The 17,823-nt window shown below is 37.1% G+C and overlaps 1 protein-coding gene and 1 long non-coding RNA gene across 3 annotated transcripts in view; one reads left to right on the top strand and one right to left on the bottom strand.

The window, feature by feature from the left end:
• The window catches only part of WDR72 (WD repeat domain 72), a 190,943-nt gene that overhangs the window by 31,697 nt on the left and 141,423 nt on the right, over positions 1-17,823 (top strand). For both annotated transcript variants that reach the window (XM_045506253.2, XM_045506250.2), the window contains exons 9-13: positions 286-382; positions 5,050-5,191; positions 6,771-7,016; positions 9,240-9,460; positions 11,973-12,168. In XM_045506253.2, the coding sequence (XP_045362209.1) occupies positions 286-382; positions 5,050-5,191; positions 6,771-7,016; positions 9,240-9,460; positions 11,973-12,168 (902 nt within the window). The remainder of the gene's footprint in view (positions 1-285; positions 383-5,049; positions 5,192-6,770; positions 7,017-9,239; positions 9,461-11,972; positions 12,169-17,823) is intronic.
• On the bottom strand, positions 1,507-14,405 carry LOC141577971 (uncharacterized). The gene is made up of 3 exons (XR_012507669.1): positions 14,215-14,405; positions 11,946-12,078; positions 1,507-3,733 (listed from the first exon to the last, which is right to left on the bottom strand). It is a non-coding gene; the product is annotated as an uncharacterized LOC141577971 (long non-coding RNA).

Below are 17,823 nucleotides of genomic sequence, written 5' to 3'. Positions count from 1 at the left end.
AAAACCAGAACAAAACAACTTTGGCACTAGAAGATTTACTCTAGGCTTGGTAGGCTTCAGCCTTTGTATAAAACAGCAGGGGATGAAGGAATGAGATTAACCATGTATAACTTGTACAGCTGGTGCTGGGTTTTCAAAAAGTCACTTGTAATTATTAACCCAACAATTTCTAACTAGAGTTTAGAAACTTGAATGGTACCATCCGGCTTTTGAAAGTGGGAAAGGAAAAAAACAAATAAAAACCCCCAAAGTTCTAAACTTTGCTTTTTATTTTTCGCTACGCAGTGGGCTTTCAAAAAGCATATACCCTGCTGATGGAAGAGTGCTTAAAGAGACCATTTATCCTCATTTACTGTGCTCTACATCTGGGCAGGAAAATAAGGTAATGCAAGAAAAGAGTGACTGCCTCAAAGCTGTTTCACTCCGTTTCTCAGATAAGTGTTGCTTTGTCTGTAACAGAATCAGGCTTGAAAAAATTGAATTGAAGAATCACATCAAGTTGTTAACGAGAAAATCAAATCTAATTGTTAATGGCTACTAAAGAGAACACTTACTTTGCCTTTAAAAAATCTATTTTTTAAGTCTAATTAACTGAACAATACATATTTATTATAGAAAAATTATAAATGTTTAAAAAGAGAGGAATTAAAATTCCTAACTTTACCTCCATAAATATTCACTATAAATATTTTTTACTTTATGCAATTATTTATTTTAATTGGAAATTTTTCAAAGATTTGAAAGGTTTGAGAATAGTACAGTGATCAGTCATATACCCTTTACCTAGATTCACCAACTGTCAACATTTGCCATATTAATTTCTTCTCTTTCTCTCTCTCTATATATGTACATACTCACACATTTTTTTCACCGACCCTTTTGATAGATGGTTTAATACAAAGTTACTAACATTTTGATGTATCTACTCCAATTTTTAAACTTTATCAAATGGTTTATATCCATTTTTTTCACTTCACTGTATATTGAGATCATTTTCACTTGTAGTTTGTTATTCCTCTGAATAAATTTTCTTGTTAAAACAAATATAATTATGATTTCTGGCAGAGAGTTGAGGATGTAATTGTGAGCTTTTACTTGACTGAACTGTATATTTGACACTCCATGAAGCCTGAAAATTTAAACAGTTATTTTATTTCAGTAGTGTCAACCAAAGTGTTTTTTTTAACCTGTTGGATAGAGTCATCAGTTAATTATCCAAAAAGGTATTTCATGGAGAATGGAGGAGTTCTGAATTATTGATGTGTCAACAATGAAGCATGTTACTTTTTACAGTGATGGCTTGCTTAATTACTCATCATAGCTGTTGCAAATCCTATGGTTCAGTATTACCTCCTTAACGTATTTGTGAGGTTTTATTGCAAAAGCTTGATTATCAAGAAGCTGTCAACCAAAAATTAAAACTCCAAGTGCCACTGGGGCATAGGCAAACTTTAGAGTTACAGTACTGAACACTCTTTCTAAAGTCATTTATGGGTGGCAGTAGAGCCCTAATTTGCTGTTGATTGCCAAAGCAGTATTGTGACTTGCTCAGAAAGGCATTTTTAGCTATTTTTTTAAAAAAAACCTGCCCTTTCTTCCTTTTTAGCTCCTGAATGCATTTTTATAAAGCACAGTTTAACATAAAAGCTAAATATTAAGTAGTGTCCTTTAGGAGCTTCTCACCTACGACAAGTATCAATGCTATACATAACTATGAGGGGAAAGAACAATTACAATTAACTTTAAAAATACTGATCTTACGGGAAGCCATCTTGCTTGTTTCTCAAAATGTGAAGGCACCGATTTGTGAGTCTTCTATCAATACCATAATTCTTGTTTAGACAAGTACAGTTGTTTCTGTATCATAAAAGTGGGAAGTACTTGGAAGCCAGTGAAATATGAATAGAATAATCTGAAACTAAAAGAAGCTGTCTCCCCATCCTTAGATTCTTGCTTGCCCTTTATCCAGCTAATAAACCAATTCAAACTGTCAATATTCACTAAATACAAGACTTCTTAGTGTCTCCTGCAGTTACAAGGTAATGAAGGCATTTTGGTGGGTAGGGAGGTGAGTTTGAATAGATACAGTGAACTTAGAAAATCATGCTCTGTAAATGTTTTTTGGACTGACGCTGCAGAATTAAATCTCAGTGTTTGACAGTAACATGTTCTCATGTGATGTCAGAAACCTACCTGCTGATGGAGTTATAGTAGCAAAAATGGGGACTCCTCCTTCATTCCAGTAGCTTTATGAGAGTCTCCTTAGCTTCAAATCATAGCTAATGATCACCAGAGCCTGGGGCATGAGTCCTGGATGCCAAGACGAGAAACTGGGCTTCCCAGGGCCCTAGCTGTGAAGTAAGACTGCAGTGCTGAGATGGGAGTCGGTGGGATAGAAACAACCTGAGGGTTGGGCAGATAAGGAATTTGGGTGTATGAACTAAGAGTAATGACAGCAACGATGATGGTAAAGTAACTTTTTTTGAGTCCTTAGTATTGTTAAACATACAAACTGCCTCATTTACATGGGTTTTCACCATGACCCCATTTTGAAATTGATGTTCAGAGAGGTTAATTCACAGCATTTGAACTCAGGAAGTTTAGCCCCAGAGTCTGGGAACAGACTTCAGAGTAAGTTCCCCAATTGTTTTGAGAATGGATAATAAGAATGGTTACTGTTTATTGAGTATGTACCAAATGCCTTGTGCCATTCTAAACACCTTACCTTTATCAACTCATTAATCCTGACAGTAATCCCATATAGTAGGTGCTTTCATTTATTAGCATTCTTTCACACTTAGAACGAGATACAGCAAGGTTAAGTAAACTGCCTAAATCAAGTAGTTGGCTTTTTTTTTTTGCATGTAAATACAGATATACAGTATACTGCACATTTTTTTTTTTAGTTTACGTATATGTACTAATTATTGTTTCTAAGAACAGATTAGATCTTTAGCTTTTTAAACTTACATAGTTATCAAAGGAATAAAGACGTAGTTGGCTCTTCTAATAGAGTTAGTATGTGCTAAAACCAGGATTTGAATCCAGGCAGTTAGCCCAAGAGAATTCACTCTTGATGACTACTTAATTGCCTCTTGGAGGATGGGTCCTTCCTGTGATGAGTACAGGGTACTGTGATGAAAACATCAGACTTTACATGGTAAGGGGCTCTGAGGGAGTTTTCAGGTGAAGAGTAGAGCTAGAGAGGGAACTGCTGGAAAGGAGGAGGACTGAGGTGTCAAGGAGTGAGTGTAAGCAAGTTAGGAATGGGAGTACAGAAGTCCAGGTGGAGGGGAAGACAGCAGCATGGGGAGCATGGGCTGGAGAGGCAGCACATGTCGCTGGGAGGGAGGAACTATGCGGCCCCCTACCTGAGCGCTGCCCAGCCTCTCTGGAACTTCACCCTCATAGCAGAGTCAGGAGAGAGTTGGACTGGTGAATTCTAAGGTCCCCAAAGGTTGAGAGAGTTTGAAAAGCCATTCTGACAACATCTTATCAACACATCTCTAACACACAAAAATGATGGCCCTGAGAACAGAAATATGAGATCCCAAAGTGCCTTCTGAATCTTTAAAAAAAAAAAAAAGAAGAAGAAGAAAAATTCCAAGAACTCACTTCATTGGAACTGTTTTCTCTTCAATGCTCTTGTTTCTTGGGACAATAGAGGATTCCATATCTTGATTGCATGGTCTTGAGAATTAGTTTCTTATTCTCTTTCTTAGTTTACTTATCTCTGTAACAGAAATAATAACAGTGTTTATTTACTTTGTAGCTTTGTTGTGAGGATTAAATGTAGCAATATTTTGGCCTTTAATTGTCTCTGAAGATACATGATAGAATTTTCCCTCTAAAATATCTAAGCCTGGACCTTCAAACACTTTCTAAGACTTCGTTAATTCTAGCATTGGAACTTGGCTTTCTTTTCAGGGTGCTTTTTATTTGTACATAAAAGAGGGCTTTTTTCTTGTGTTTCTAATCAATCATTTCAATCTCTCTATACAAGTGTGCCCAAAGAACATTTACTCTGCACTGAGGTCCTAGGGAGATTCGAGACTCATTCACTAGTGAAAGTGTGTCTTCCAGAGCTGTGGTGCCCAATATTTATATTCTGCCTTAGCAAAATTATGTCTTTATATAAATATAATATATTCACATATATATGTATAAAATATAACATACATTCACTTATATTAATATCACACACATACACACACACACACACATATATATAAAACATAGACTCATTTTTCTTTGTGACCATTTGGGAAATTTGAAATCAAGTATATTAAATCTGAAAAATGGTCAAGAGAAAGTAGAAAGTGTATTAATACCACAAAATTACCATATAAATATGAGCTGTTGCTGTTTTAACTGACAGTTTGAACTGAAGGGATCATAAAGAAATCAGGCCTCCTTAGTGGACAGTAGAGCCTTGTCATTAAGATATAGGCTCTTCATATTGGTCTAGAAAGGTTAAACATAATTTTTTCCATTTGTACAGGGGTAACTCACTGTATTAAATATGTGAGGTCTTATCTACATGGGTTTGATTACAGAAACTAATAAAGTATTCTCTAAACTGAAAAAAAAAAAAGATATGAGTTCTTGAGTCAGAATTACTGGACCTTACATCACCTTAGATAAATTAACCACTTCCTTCTCAGAGTATTCATCTGTAAAGTGAAGACAATGATAGTACCAACTTCTCAGGATTATTGTGAGGACCATTTAACTAAATACACGCAAATCCCCTAACAGTAAGTGTAATACATTCACAGAGTATGTTCAATAAATGGTAGATATTCTTATTAATTATCTGAAGTGTAGCTGATGACTTTGCTTCTTATTTTATAGAAACTTTTTTTGTCTCGAGTGAGAGATTATTTCACTTAATTTACCTGAAAATTTTGAAACAGTCGGAAATAAATGGAAATAATTTATTTCATCTGTGAAGTCTTGTTCCTCCATTTAAAAACAGTGGCTGCTGTTATTTGGAATTTGTTAGAGATATTTTTTCTGTACAAATGCTATTTTTTTAATTTGGACCAGAGCCTTCCCTTTGTTATGGGCTACATGAATGAAAGGAAAGAGCCTTTTTATAAGGTGCTTTTCTCTGGAGAAGTCTCAGGAAGAATTACTTTGTGGCACATCCCTGATGTCCCTGTATCCAAGTTTGATGGTTCTCCTAGAGGTAAGACAATTTATATTTCTAATCACATGTCTTCTGAGAACTACTTTATAATTAACCCAGTGTCTTTTTTTTTTAAAGTTGAGTAACATGAAGCTATAAAACAAGAAAAGTTCTCATGTACCACTATGCATTAGATGCCAACATAAAAGTAGGTATAAACATGATGCTTATAAGCAACAATATGACCAATATAATTCAAATTAACATCAATTTAACATGAATGACATTTTATTAAATTGAAATGAATGTTGGCAATATGAGTATAGAATAGACTGACAGACCATATTCCTATTTTGGAATTTTTCATGTCTGTGTCCTGTACCCTTTTTCAACCAAATTCTCTACTCAGATTATTAAAGCTGCTTGAAATTGTAAGCACAGATGTACACTTGGGCACTAAAACATTTGCCAGTTTGAATGATTAGATGATTTAGCATTTGCTTGTTTTAATTTTTCTTAGAATTCAAAACAAAGTAAATATTATTGTGGAGAACTTTCAAATTCCTGAGACTGTGTATTCCAAACTGAGGAACCCCATCTTGCTCCTTTCCCCTTGTTCCAGAGTCGGTGAGGCATCTCTGTGAGTCACTGTCTGGGGCACAGCAGAAACACAGCCCCCAGTACTTGCACTCTAAGTACAAGTTTCCATTAGTTAACAAATTCACTGGTATAACTTTTAGTGTCCCTGTCCCAAATGTTTTTAAATGGTTCATAGTAGAGCTAGATTAATAAGAAATGAGTCAAGAAATAGACTTAGAACTGGGTACAGTGTGTGGGAAAGTTTCTTACAATTTTAAGAGTTAAAAAGCATACCATGCCCCCTGTGGAGGCCACTTGGTGGTGGCTCTGGGAAATGTCATGTCTGCCCTCCTTCCAGCAGCAGAACTAAGTATCTAGTCAACTTTCTTTATAATTAGAGCCATAAATGTCTGTGATAGCTCTTGGTGCTAGTTTCAAGGTTTGGGCTCAAGGTTTTCACAGTCACTGTGACATGTGTACTGCAAGGTCAGGGAGGCCCCTTCCTAGAGGGGTAGATTGGCTTTAAGTTGCTCTGGGATGCCAAGCTTCTCATTTCCTGAGCCCACCTGTAGCCCAGTTCATGTGCTGGGGTGGTCAGCCATATCAAGTGAGAACCAGTGCTCTTGGTAGCTGCAGGTAGTTGCTTGGAGGCTTGGTATGATTTTTAAGTATTCATATCCTTGACATTTAAAGAAAAAAATGTCTTCCCTTTACCCCACACGACTAATAGACCCCTAGTCTTCCTTCTTCACATTCTCTATTCATTAAGGCAACAGAGAACTCGTGAGATTGCTCTACCATTTTGCATCACTACAGGAGTTTCTCCATTCTTTTCAGTTGACTGAAGTCTAAAATGAATGCACTCATACACATCTATTCTTCTGAGGCTCCCTGAAGAGGACCAATAAAATAGCATTTGGAGTGAAGAAAATGGGTGGCAGGAAAGCTTTTCTGCCTAAAGTCCACTATGCACCCCACAGTATAGTGTCTTGATAATATTTTCTCTATCTATGATGAATTTATAAACCAAATTTTCCTTTTTTGTATATTTTCCTTTTAGAGATACCAATAACTGCCACCTGGACCCTTCAAGATAATTTTGATAAGCATCATAGCATGTCACAAAGTATTATTGACCATTTCTCTGGGCTTAAAGATGGGACTGGAACTGCGGTAGTCACTTCATCAGAGTATGTTCCAAGTCATGATAAACTAATATGTGGCTGTGAAGATGGGACAATTTTCATTACGCAGGCTTTGAATGCTGCCAAAGCAGGACTTCTAGAAGGCAATTCTTTATTAAAAGGTCATTGAATTTTATTTGACCCTGTTTATTTATCTAAGCTTCAACTGTAATAAGCTATACTAAGAAGATTTCTCAAGCTTAAAAAATTTTAGGCATTTGCTAATAAATTCGTGCATGTTTTAATGTTAAAGTAAAACACACATGGGTTTTTTTTAAAAAAGTCAAATAGGTTATACAATGAGAAATACATTTCTCTCCTTCTTTGATCTCCAGAAATATCACCAAAGGCAACTGCTAATAAGTTTCTTTATATAGTTTTTGAAATTTTCTATGCACATAAAAGCATATACTAACATAGCAGTATATATTCTTTTAATTATTTGTACAAATAGAACCACATTCTACACACTTTACTAAAATGTCCTTAAATCTTAATGAAATATTTTGGAGCACATTCTCTATGACTTCATTTTAAATGATTATTAATGGGCGTTTAAGTTTTTCTAATCTTTGGCTACTACAGACAATGCAGAATTAACTATCTTTGCACATATATATTGGGTATATCTATAGTATTAATTCCCAGAAGTAGAATTACTAGGTCAACGTTTATTTATGTACATTTTTAATTTTGAAAATATATCTAAAAATGTTCTCCAAAGAACATACATCCATATACATGTGTGTCCACTAACAGCTCATGAGATTGCCTTTTTCCTCCAAAACTTGGCCAACTTTCTGTGCTATTTAACTTTTTAATTTTTGCCAATCAGGAGAAAATAGTATCATCCTGTTTTAATTTTTAATTTTTTGTTAAAGAAATGCAAATGTGTTATTTATCTTTGTGCGTTGCAACAGTGAATACCTATTAAAGACTATTATGCAGTAAGTTTTCTCATGTAAAGGAAGGTGATATAGCAGGTGATTGAGATTTGGGGTTGTACAGGTAAATTTGTATACCATTTTTTATTGTATAGATCCTACTAGGCTGCAAAGTCCTTAAGGATAGAGACCAAATCTCAATTAAAAAAATAAATAAATAAATAAAACTTTGTTACATTGCCTACTGTTGTTCTCAGCTTACTTTGGCTACTTAACCAAATTTTCCTGACTTTTCAATGATTCAGTAATTAAAACAGAGGCATGAGTAGCAGAGGAGAGGTAATGTGCTGATGTACATCTCAACGACTGCTGTTAAAAGCTAGTAAAAAAGCTTAAAACCTTAACATTTTTTATCTAGGCTTTTTTATCTTATCCAAAACAAGCAGAAACTTACATCTGACCTGTAGCATCTGCATTAATATTCATCTAGGTTTGCTAGTCGATACGAAGTGAGGATGTATGTGCCTGATGGAGTAGAAGTACCTAATGATTCTTTAATAGAAGTAATAATGATTCATTGAGACTCGTTTTCAATGTGGATAAAGAGAGTTTGTGGTCTGTGGCCCTCTCCAGTTTTTTTTTTTTTAGGTTTAGCTAATGATGAAGGAAGAAGCAGTGTGGAAACTAGGTATCACTAAGCCTGTGTTCTAGAGTAGCTCTGCTATGAAAATACCCAGTTCCTACCAAGTGCCAGTGCTAAGAAATTATTGACATTATCTTACTATTCCACACAACAGTCTTATGTGAAGTAAGTGCTATTATTACCCTAATTTTTCAGATGCTGCTCCCTTAGAGGGAAAAAGCTAGTTGTCCATTGTGATACATGTAGTAAGTGACAGACCCAGAAAAACAAAGCCAGGTTTCTTTAACAGCAAAGCTAGATTCTTAAATATTACGCTGTGTTTCTTCACACTTGGATTCAAGACACTTAACCTCTCTGAGCCTCAGATACTTTATCTGTAAAACAAAGCAGTGGAACTAGGTAATCTCTATCCTTTAAAGCAAAAACATTCTGTGAAACTTGGCTTTTCTTTTATACTAGACTTGGTCATGCTATTGTAAAGGACATCAGTAATGTTCTGAGATAAAATGTATGAATTGTTCACTCCTTGAGAACAGAGTTTGCTATTTCATGGCCCTGGAATTGGCAACTTGCTAACATCCTTAAGAAATTAGTAGACTTTGAACAACAGCTTTAGTGTTCTGTCAGAAGCATGACCTGGGTTATAATGAGGCACTTGCCTTTTGAGATAGTTCAAGGATTGTTCATTAATTTTCTTAGTTAACTGCCTACCTTTAGTTTTATGTAGTTTCCTTACATTAAAAATTTATAAAAGAAAACCTCAGGACTATTTCTTGAACAAAAGTCCCTTTTTCATTACTTGGTATTTGGTTTTCCAGGTTCCCTTCCTCACAAAGTTCTCAAAGGCCACCACCACAGTGTTACATCCTTGCTTTACCCACATGGTCTCTCTTCAAAATTAGACCAAAGTTGGCTGATATCTGGAGACCAGAACTCATGGGTCATCCTGTGGGACATCTTTACTGAAGGAATTCTGCATAAATTCTTTTTGCAAGCTGGTCCAGTAACAAGTCTTTTGATGTCACCAGAGAATTTCAAAGTAAGTTAAGATAAACAGTAAAACATAACACATAAATTTAAGTTATATAACATAAAAGAATGTTTAAAAAATAAGGAAAAATAACTCATTTCCACAGAAAAGAAAAACATATACATAATATAATTGAATGATTTTTATGAATTATTTTCTAACCTTTTTATATGTATTTTATTATTATTACAATTTTAAAGCAAAGGTCTCATCAGTTCTTGGCTTTACAAAAGCCAGTTAATTCTCTGTAAGTACTTACTTTTTTCTTTTTTTGTCTTAGTTCTTATCAATTTTTAATGGAATTATTTTTTTTTAAATAGAAGCAATAGACATTCAATGGAAAAACAATTCAAATATATAGGAATCATAAATTAGAATTAACTTTTGCCTTAAACAATTTACTTTTATAATAATATTGATAGTTACATTTTATTTTTTAAATAAATTTTTGTTTGCTCTTTCATTTATTTAACAAATAACAAGATTTAACAAACTTAAAAGCACCTAACTTGTGCCAAGCAAAAAGAAATACTTTCAGGTATAATTTTCTCATACACTGTCAACTTAAATTCAGCTTACATCAAGCTGATATCTTTGATAAAACATGAACAACCAAGGTTTGAGTTTCCTGAGTTAATAAGTTAGTTGATTGACTTGTAAAAATTATTTCTCCATAGTAATATTACAAAAAATCAGCTCCAGAGTAAAATCAGAGAAAACTTACACTGCATTTTTGTAGTAAGACAAAATGAAAGCAGTATTTCAGCAACACAAATGATTAAACGAAACAGAGAAATAAAGTTAAATGACCCCCTAAAAAATTCTGTGTGGTGATTTGGGATACCCTGATAGTCTTTTATTCCTGAAGCCCCACACACCCCACCCTTTTTTTTCAAAAGCATTTTTTTTCCCTTTAGCTCCAGGACAGTAATTCTAGTCAGTTTCACAACTGACCCATTTTACTTCTGCTTCGGTTATGGGGTTATGGATGATTTAATTCCAAAGATCAGGACATATTCAAAGAAAGCCAAATAAAAATTGAATTGATAGAAAGGGCACATGAGTGCAACTCTTAGGCATCCAAGACAAACCACTACAGCAAGGACCTACAGTGCAACTTTTAAATTCAAAAACTAAGGTTACTCCTTACATCCAGTACCCCAGAATGGTCTGCTTTTCTGTGGTTGCTCCTTTCTCTTGCTTCTTACTATGCCTTCTTTTAGCTTTACAATTTCAAATGCCTAGAAAAGAGAATCTGATGGATGTAATGTGGGTGGGTCTCTGGCGTGCTTCCACTCCTGGTCGTAAGATCCGTATTCACGTATTATATATATGTTCATGTGTTGCATGTTTGTGTGAGTTTATGTACGTGAGTTTCCTGAAGTCCCTTGGACAGAAGCTGTGGGTGGGCAGGTTCACCAAGAGGTGGTAGTGAGGGTGGGGAGGGCAATGCCATCAACCCCATTCTACAAGTCCAGGCTCCCTATATATCATACCTGCCATTTTGTGATTTTTTTTCCTTCAGGATTTCTGAGGTCTCCTTAAAAAAAATTATAAAAATTAACATTCTCTCCAGTGCCCCACAGAGAGAGGTCAGTGATGGGCACTGGGAGATCATCAAGGGATCCCAGTTGATGCTTTTAACATAGCAGCCAAAAGTCTGGCTAAGCACCTTAGTGAAAACAGGAGCATCCACACAGCAAAGTGGTTGGAGGAGAAAAAAAGAGGGCAGGGAGAGCTTGCCACTCCCTGTCCTCGCCACAGCCCACTTGCCCACTGCTGGGCTGACCAATGCGTGGTCCTCATGGTGAGGCACAGAGCTGCCCTGTGAACTTCACCCAGACTGGCCTCAGCAGCACCCAGCAAGGATGCTCTTTGTCCTAAACTATGCTCAAGGTAACTGCATGCTGGCTTTCTTAAAAGGTATCTTAAGAATCTTTGTCCTGTGAGACTATTTTTGGCCCTTGTATCTTCGAAGCTGTACATTCAGTTGGAGCTATCTAATGCTTACCTCTTTTAGATTGTGTCTACACTGAGTTTCCTGTTTGGATTAGAATCTGTATAGCTCTGGGAACAGCACCAAATCACATCCTGAGGCTCTAAGTGGAAAATATTAGCTCATGATACCCTTGGGCCTAAGTTTGTGTCTACAAATAGCTTCTTTTTGTGGCAACAAATTAGTTCTGGGGTTTGTTTTATTCTGCATTATTTCCGATGTCTGCCTCCCTGCCTGAATCTGCTGAGTGATGGTCAAGTCCTTTGTTTATCTTATAAGTAGATCTGGCCTGGAATTCTCCTTTTTACTTGCATCTTTTCACCTTCCTAATAGGTCTCTGAATTTAAAATCTACTTGGTGTCTAAAGGTTCCTTGTGCAGTGGTATGTGGGGAGGTGCCGAACTGTCATTTTGTAAATGGGGTTTTAACAAAAATTTATGTTACTCAAGGAAAAATATCTGATTTAATTTTAAAGAAAGCATTTGAATATTTACTTACAAAGAATGCTGTTTGTTTTTTCCACAGCTACGAAGTAATCAGGTAATTTGCTGCGTGTGCAGTGACCATTCCGTGGCTCTCCTTCACCTTGAAGGGAGGAGGTGCCTCCTGAGTGCTCGGAAGCACCTTTTCCCTGTGAGGATGATAAAATGGCACCCAGTTGAGAACTTTTTAATTGTTGGATGTGCAGATGACTCTGTTTACATCTGGGAAATTGAAACAGGTAAATGGAAATTTTACCCCTTTTCATCCTTTCTGTATTTATACATCAAAGCATTTGGCTGCATGGAGAGTTTCAAAAAAAAAAAAAAAAAAAAGGAAAAGTCCCTTGCTTTAACCTTCAGTTGGGCTGCATTTAATGGCTTTGTTTGGAGGCGTGTATGGAAAATAAACACAATGGCCCAAGTCAGATCCTGACCCCCTGATGATTAGCTGACAGAGCAGTGCACAGGAATGAGCCGGATATTTCTGGAAGCTATAAATAAAAACATAAGTTATCTACTTTAATTATTAACAAGAGAGAAATTTAGTGTCCTACTACTAGTCTCAAATTATCATTGAATTCTGCCTTCTTCAGCATCCTCGCCATCTCAGCAACATTTGGAGCTAATTGATGATCAGTAATAATGGAATATAATTAATTACAAATCTCCAAAAAGTTGAGTCAGGGAAATTGAAAACTGAGTGGTTCAATTGAACTTTTGATATTGTATTATAGAGAATGTATAGGTTGAACTTTAAAATTTTTCAAAAAAAAGTTTCACTATATAACTTAAGATCAAGAGTAACATATTTCAGGCAAATGCTGGTAACATATCAAATAAGGAGAGGTAATTAATGAATGTGAGTCAAGGGAGTGCACTGGAGAGTACATTTCACTGAAACCATTGCATGATGTGTATTGATTAATCAGTGGTGGTTTTATGTTGGGTGTTATTAACAGGCTGGATAGTTTATAATGTTATAGTTTAGGGCCATACTTCACCAAAAATAATTGCTATTTTCTTTACATTGGGCTTTCGTATATTAATGACGATGGCATACAGAGGGTATATAGAAGGCACACGATAACATCACAGTAACATCACGTGACATCTGTGACGTGCTTTACCGCTCTGAGGGGCTTTCATGCTCAATCCCCACTACGTTATCACAGCCTCTAGGGTGGGTAGAAGAGGTATCATAGCCCCCGTATTGACGAGGAATTTGTAGCTCTGATTTGTAAATGTGCGAGATTACACAGCTAATAAGTGGTGAACCAAGATGAGGCCCCCATTGTTCTTTGCACATATTCACAAAGTTAGGAGAGTTTAGGATTCTTAGGTAATCTATCAACTTGAGTAACAGTTGATTATAATGGATACGATAGGCTCTAAAGTCTGGGCTTGCCTCCAGGACCTGCTAATGAAGAACCATATGACCTTGGGCAAATAACTTGGCTTCACTGCATGTCAATTTCCTCATCTGTGAAATGGGAGTAATAATACTACCCTTCCTGTTACGATTACATTAACAAGTGCCTACAATGCTTGTAAACAGTGCCTGTAGGTGCCAAGCCCTAAGTATGAGTTAACTATTGTCAGCGTTATCAAAGAATGTGACAAAATTTTGATTTGTGCTTGTGAAATCCAAATCTGTTTTATAAAACACATACCCTCATAGATGTGTGCAACTGAATTTTTTTAATTGTGAAATTGTAAATACTTGCTAATCAAACACATTTTTCCTCAAAAACAGAGTCTAACATGAATAAAAATATTGGGGCACTCACAAGTGTTTATGGTTCCACTGCCCCATTGGGATACCTTTCAGGGTATGCACCTTGTTATTTATGTATTTTTGATGGGGTGGGCAGTAAAGGTGGGAAGCTAAACCACTAGTACTTCTTGAAACCATATTTATTCCAATATCTTATTTTAATTTTATTATTTTTCTGATCCCAAAAATATATAATCAAATGTTGTAGAGCAGTTGAAAAATACAGAGAAACATAAAAAAAACCTAATAATCCTATTCTACTGCCTAAAGATAGCCACTATTAATATTTTGATCTACTTTCTGTCAGACAGCTTTCTCTGTCAATAAATAGATGTCTATATTGTGTTTCAGTCACAGTCCTGGCAGGAAATTGAATTCAACCCAGGTGGGTTGAATGAAGAGACTTTAATGAAAGGACGGTTTATAGGGGTGTGGATAAGGATTAGGTAACATACAAGGAATGGATAGTGAGGCCATCACCCAAACACTAGCAGTGTCAGGAAGCTCTTACCACCTCTAGGGCTGAAGTGAACGACGAGAGAAGAGTAGTACTGGAATCCAGTGCAAGGGCAGCCAAAGAGAACTGGATACTCTGTGAAGTCATGGAAGAGAAATAGCTCCCACCAGAAATGCAATACTGAGACAGAGGACTGGAAGAAAGTCTCTCCTCTCTCCTTCTGCAGTTGCCTTCCTTAATTTAATCCACCTGGAAGTCAGAGAGAATGATGTTCAGTTCTAGACATCAGGCAGGGGCACAGAGCAGGACATAGGAGGGTAGCAGAAGGAAGGAGTGGGTTGACAAATGGACAAAAATTGGCATAGTGGCCATTATGGACACGCGATGCTTTTACTCAGGAATCTCCTATAGTTGGTTATTTATATTGTTCCCTTTTTAAAAAGTTTGTTTTAGAACGGCCATATCAAATGATACATACATGTGTAGTGTCAAATTAACTTATAGAATACTTGTTCCAAATGAAGTTATGAGGCTGCTTATCCCTTGGTTACCTACAGTAATCATTTATAAACAACCTTAACTCAACCTAAGCTTACAGTTGGTGAAAATGTTACCAGTAATTGTATCATCGCCTTCACATTTGCGACGCGTCTCTTTGCTAAAGCATCCTCCGGTTGATGACCTCATTTGAGCTCCACAACACTCTTTGGAGATGGCTGACAACCTAACCCCTCACTACACTCATTCCTTTTGAATAAGTCTATGTTGTTCCTTTTTGTCTATGTCTGGTATTGGCTTTGTTTCGATTTATTGAACTACTTTTTCTTTCTCAAGCTGTATTTCATCTGGCTAAGATACTTCCATTATGTTTGCTGTACTTGATATCTGTTTTATCCTTTCCTGTAAAGGTGGGAAAATCCAGGATTGGGGAGACTTTCCATCTATAGTTTCATAAAGTTAGGGGGAAAAGTACCAGCTAAGACCAAAACAATTCAGCTGCAATGAGGTCTTTGAGGGTACGGAATGTGCTTGTTCACTGATGTGCCTAGCACATGAATGAATGAATAAACTAACCCAAGTTTTCTTGGAAGTTAGTAGATTGAATACCATTGAGTCTATCTTAACTTCATATTATTGGCAGTTGTGGTAGCTCTTAGATCTTGGCCGCCCAGCTGTAGGTAGATCCTTAGCTTTCTCCTCCAAGTCTCCCCTAGGGTTTCTGGAATTCACCTAGGCATGTCTCACTTCCTTGCGTAGAAGTCTGTGTATTTGCTACTTCAGCCAATTTTTCCTACCTTTTTTTTTTTTCCTTTTAGCTTTGTTAAAAGGTTCAAAGTTAGTTCCAGGTATGGACAGACCTATTGCCTGCTCCATTTCTCCAGCACTCTGACTCCTCTAAATACATGGAAGAGGAATAAATTGACACTAAGGCATTTATCAGATCTTTCAGCACTAGAGCAACTCCAGAGCTCACAGAGAGAAAAGTACAAGGCGTTAGTGGGATAAGGATTTGGGGGAAAGAGACCTAGAAAGAAAAGACACAGGAAGGGGATAAAAGCCAAAAGTAATTAATTCTCAACTGCAGCCAAAGCCCACCTTGGTGGAAGGTTGGGGGATGGGGGATGGGCCAGTCCCTGTGCCACCTCCTTCCAGGTGTGGAGGACGGGATATGAGACTTTAGTTTCTCACAAACACTTTGTAGCAGCCTATTCTCACTTTATTCATTTATTCATTTATTCATTTATTTATTCTCTGTGGTAGAATGCACAAGCATATTCCAGAGTCACGTACCCGCCATGCCTATCTTATTTGGAAACTGTCAAAGGTGTTTCTTTCGGTGATAGGTGGCATATTCAGATGCAGGCAAGGGTAAAGTTTGGGATCACAGACGGGCATGCTCCTCTCATGGGAGAGGCAAACAACCAAAGCAGAGAAGTATCTATGCAGCAGTGAAGGCCCCCGTCTTCTAGCTAAAAGTGCAGAGCTCCAGGTTGGGAGTGATGAGGGCATCTAGTTTTGCTTATTGATTTGCCGGATGTTCCCATGATGTTTAGGCCTGATTAGGAAGGGAAAAAATTGGAGATGTCATTTTGATTAATATTTGAGCTCCCACAGTGTGTTTGGCACTGACAACTCCGGGCAGCTTGGTCACCCTTGTTGCTGTGAGACACAATAGGGATAATGTAATACTGATTTTTTCCCTAAAATACACACCAGAAATAAATCTCAGCTCTGAGTTCATTTTTCTTTTAAGAAATGAATTTAAATGAATTCTGAGGACTTTTCTGTTCACAGCAATGAATTTACATAGCAGAAAACTTGTGTAATGGATTTCTTATATGTTATTAATACAGCTTATTATTATTATTGAAAGTCTTCTGTTAAAGTTATGGCCTGTGTTGTGAAAGATGCTGTATTAAGCAATTGGATTTTTGTATTTATGTGGAAAAATGAAAACCTTACTTGCTTGAAAATCAAACGTTTCTTGATAAGATAGATCCGAAAAAATTTCCTATAAAGGTTGGAGAGTAAATTTTTTCAGCATTGTGGTCCATATGATCTCCATTGCAGCTGCTGAACTCTGCCCTTGTAGCACAGAAGCCACAATACATAAAGGAGTGGGTGGGGCTGTGTTCCAATAAAACTTTATTTACAAAAGCAGACAGCAGGCTGGATTTGTCCAGCAGCCAGAGCTTACAGACTCCTAAGAATGATGATAGTTCTTCTTAAAGATCGTTTTCACAACTCATTCTAAAGCAATCTGTAGTTTTTAATCCATTATACTTCACCGACTGTGTATGGTTATACCTATTTTGCTAATGAGGAAATGGAACACAGAGATTTTTTTAATCTGAAGGTGCCCAAGCTGGGTGCGGGGCACCTGCACTAGAATATGTTTCTTTCTTTTGTTCTGGTGTGTTCTTCACTGCATTGGACAACAGGAGCACCTTTTGCAGATGGAGGCCAGCTTTTAGAGATTGTCAAACAGGGAATTAGATAAGAAAAGCTCTGAAAAGAAAAGGAATGGCTACCAGGAAGCCCGCCAATGCTTTCCTGAAGGAGAGGGTCTCTGACTATCTCTCAGAGCTTGGCTCTCAATTTACACACAGTCCTAACAGCCCTGGTCATCTGATTTCTCAGATGACAGATTAGAAACAGCAAATTGCAAGCAGGGAGACAGTTAGTGGCAGGCACTTTGACAGCAGATGCGACAGCTGATGGGAAGGGAGGAGAAGCAAAACTATGTGTCACTGTTCAGGGCAGTCTTTTCTGTACTCATGGGAAGATGGTCACCAAAAGTAAATCGCTGGAACCGTTTTCCTTGTTCAGGAAGCTCTCAGATATGCCTGTGCAGGTTATGGGCAGCTGCCAGTCCACCTCCCGTGACTCTTGCTGGAGAGCTGGGCTTTCTCCTTCCCAGGCACGCCTGGCTTCAGGAAGGATATTTAAAGGTATTATATCCAACACGGATTCCAGACCTAAGGAAATCTCAGAAGTGACTTGGGGCCTGGAGTTCAAGGCCAGTGAGTGGGTAGAAACGTGTTCATTTCTTCTTGTGTTTGCTCAAGTAATGTGAGCTGTGTGACCTTGAGCAGGAAGCTTTACTCCTGTAGCGTGGTCTGAGGACCCAGCCTCTGGTAACAACATGGTTTCTGTGGGAAA

This window comes from Camelus bactrianus, chromosome 6, assembly GCF_048773025.1.
Source record: "Camelus bactrianus isolate YW-2024 breed Bactrian camel chromosome 6, ASM4877302v1, whole genome shotgun sequence".
In the NCBI taxonomy this organism is placed as follows: domain Eukaryota; kingdom Metazoa; phylum Chordata; class Mammalia; order Artiodactyla; family Camelidae; genus Camelus; species Camelus bactrianus.
Note: the sequence above shows the minus strand (reverse complement) of the source record. Positions and strands in the feature narration are given on the sequence as shown.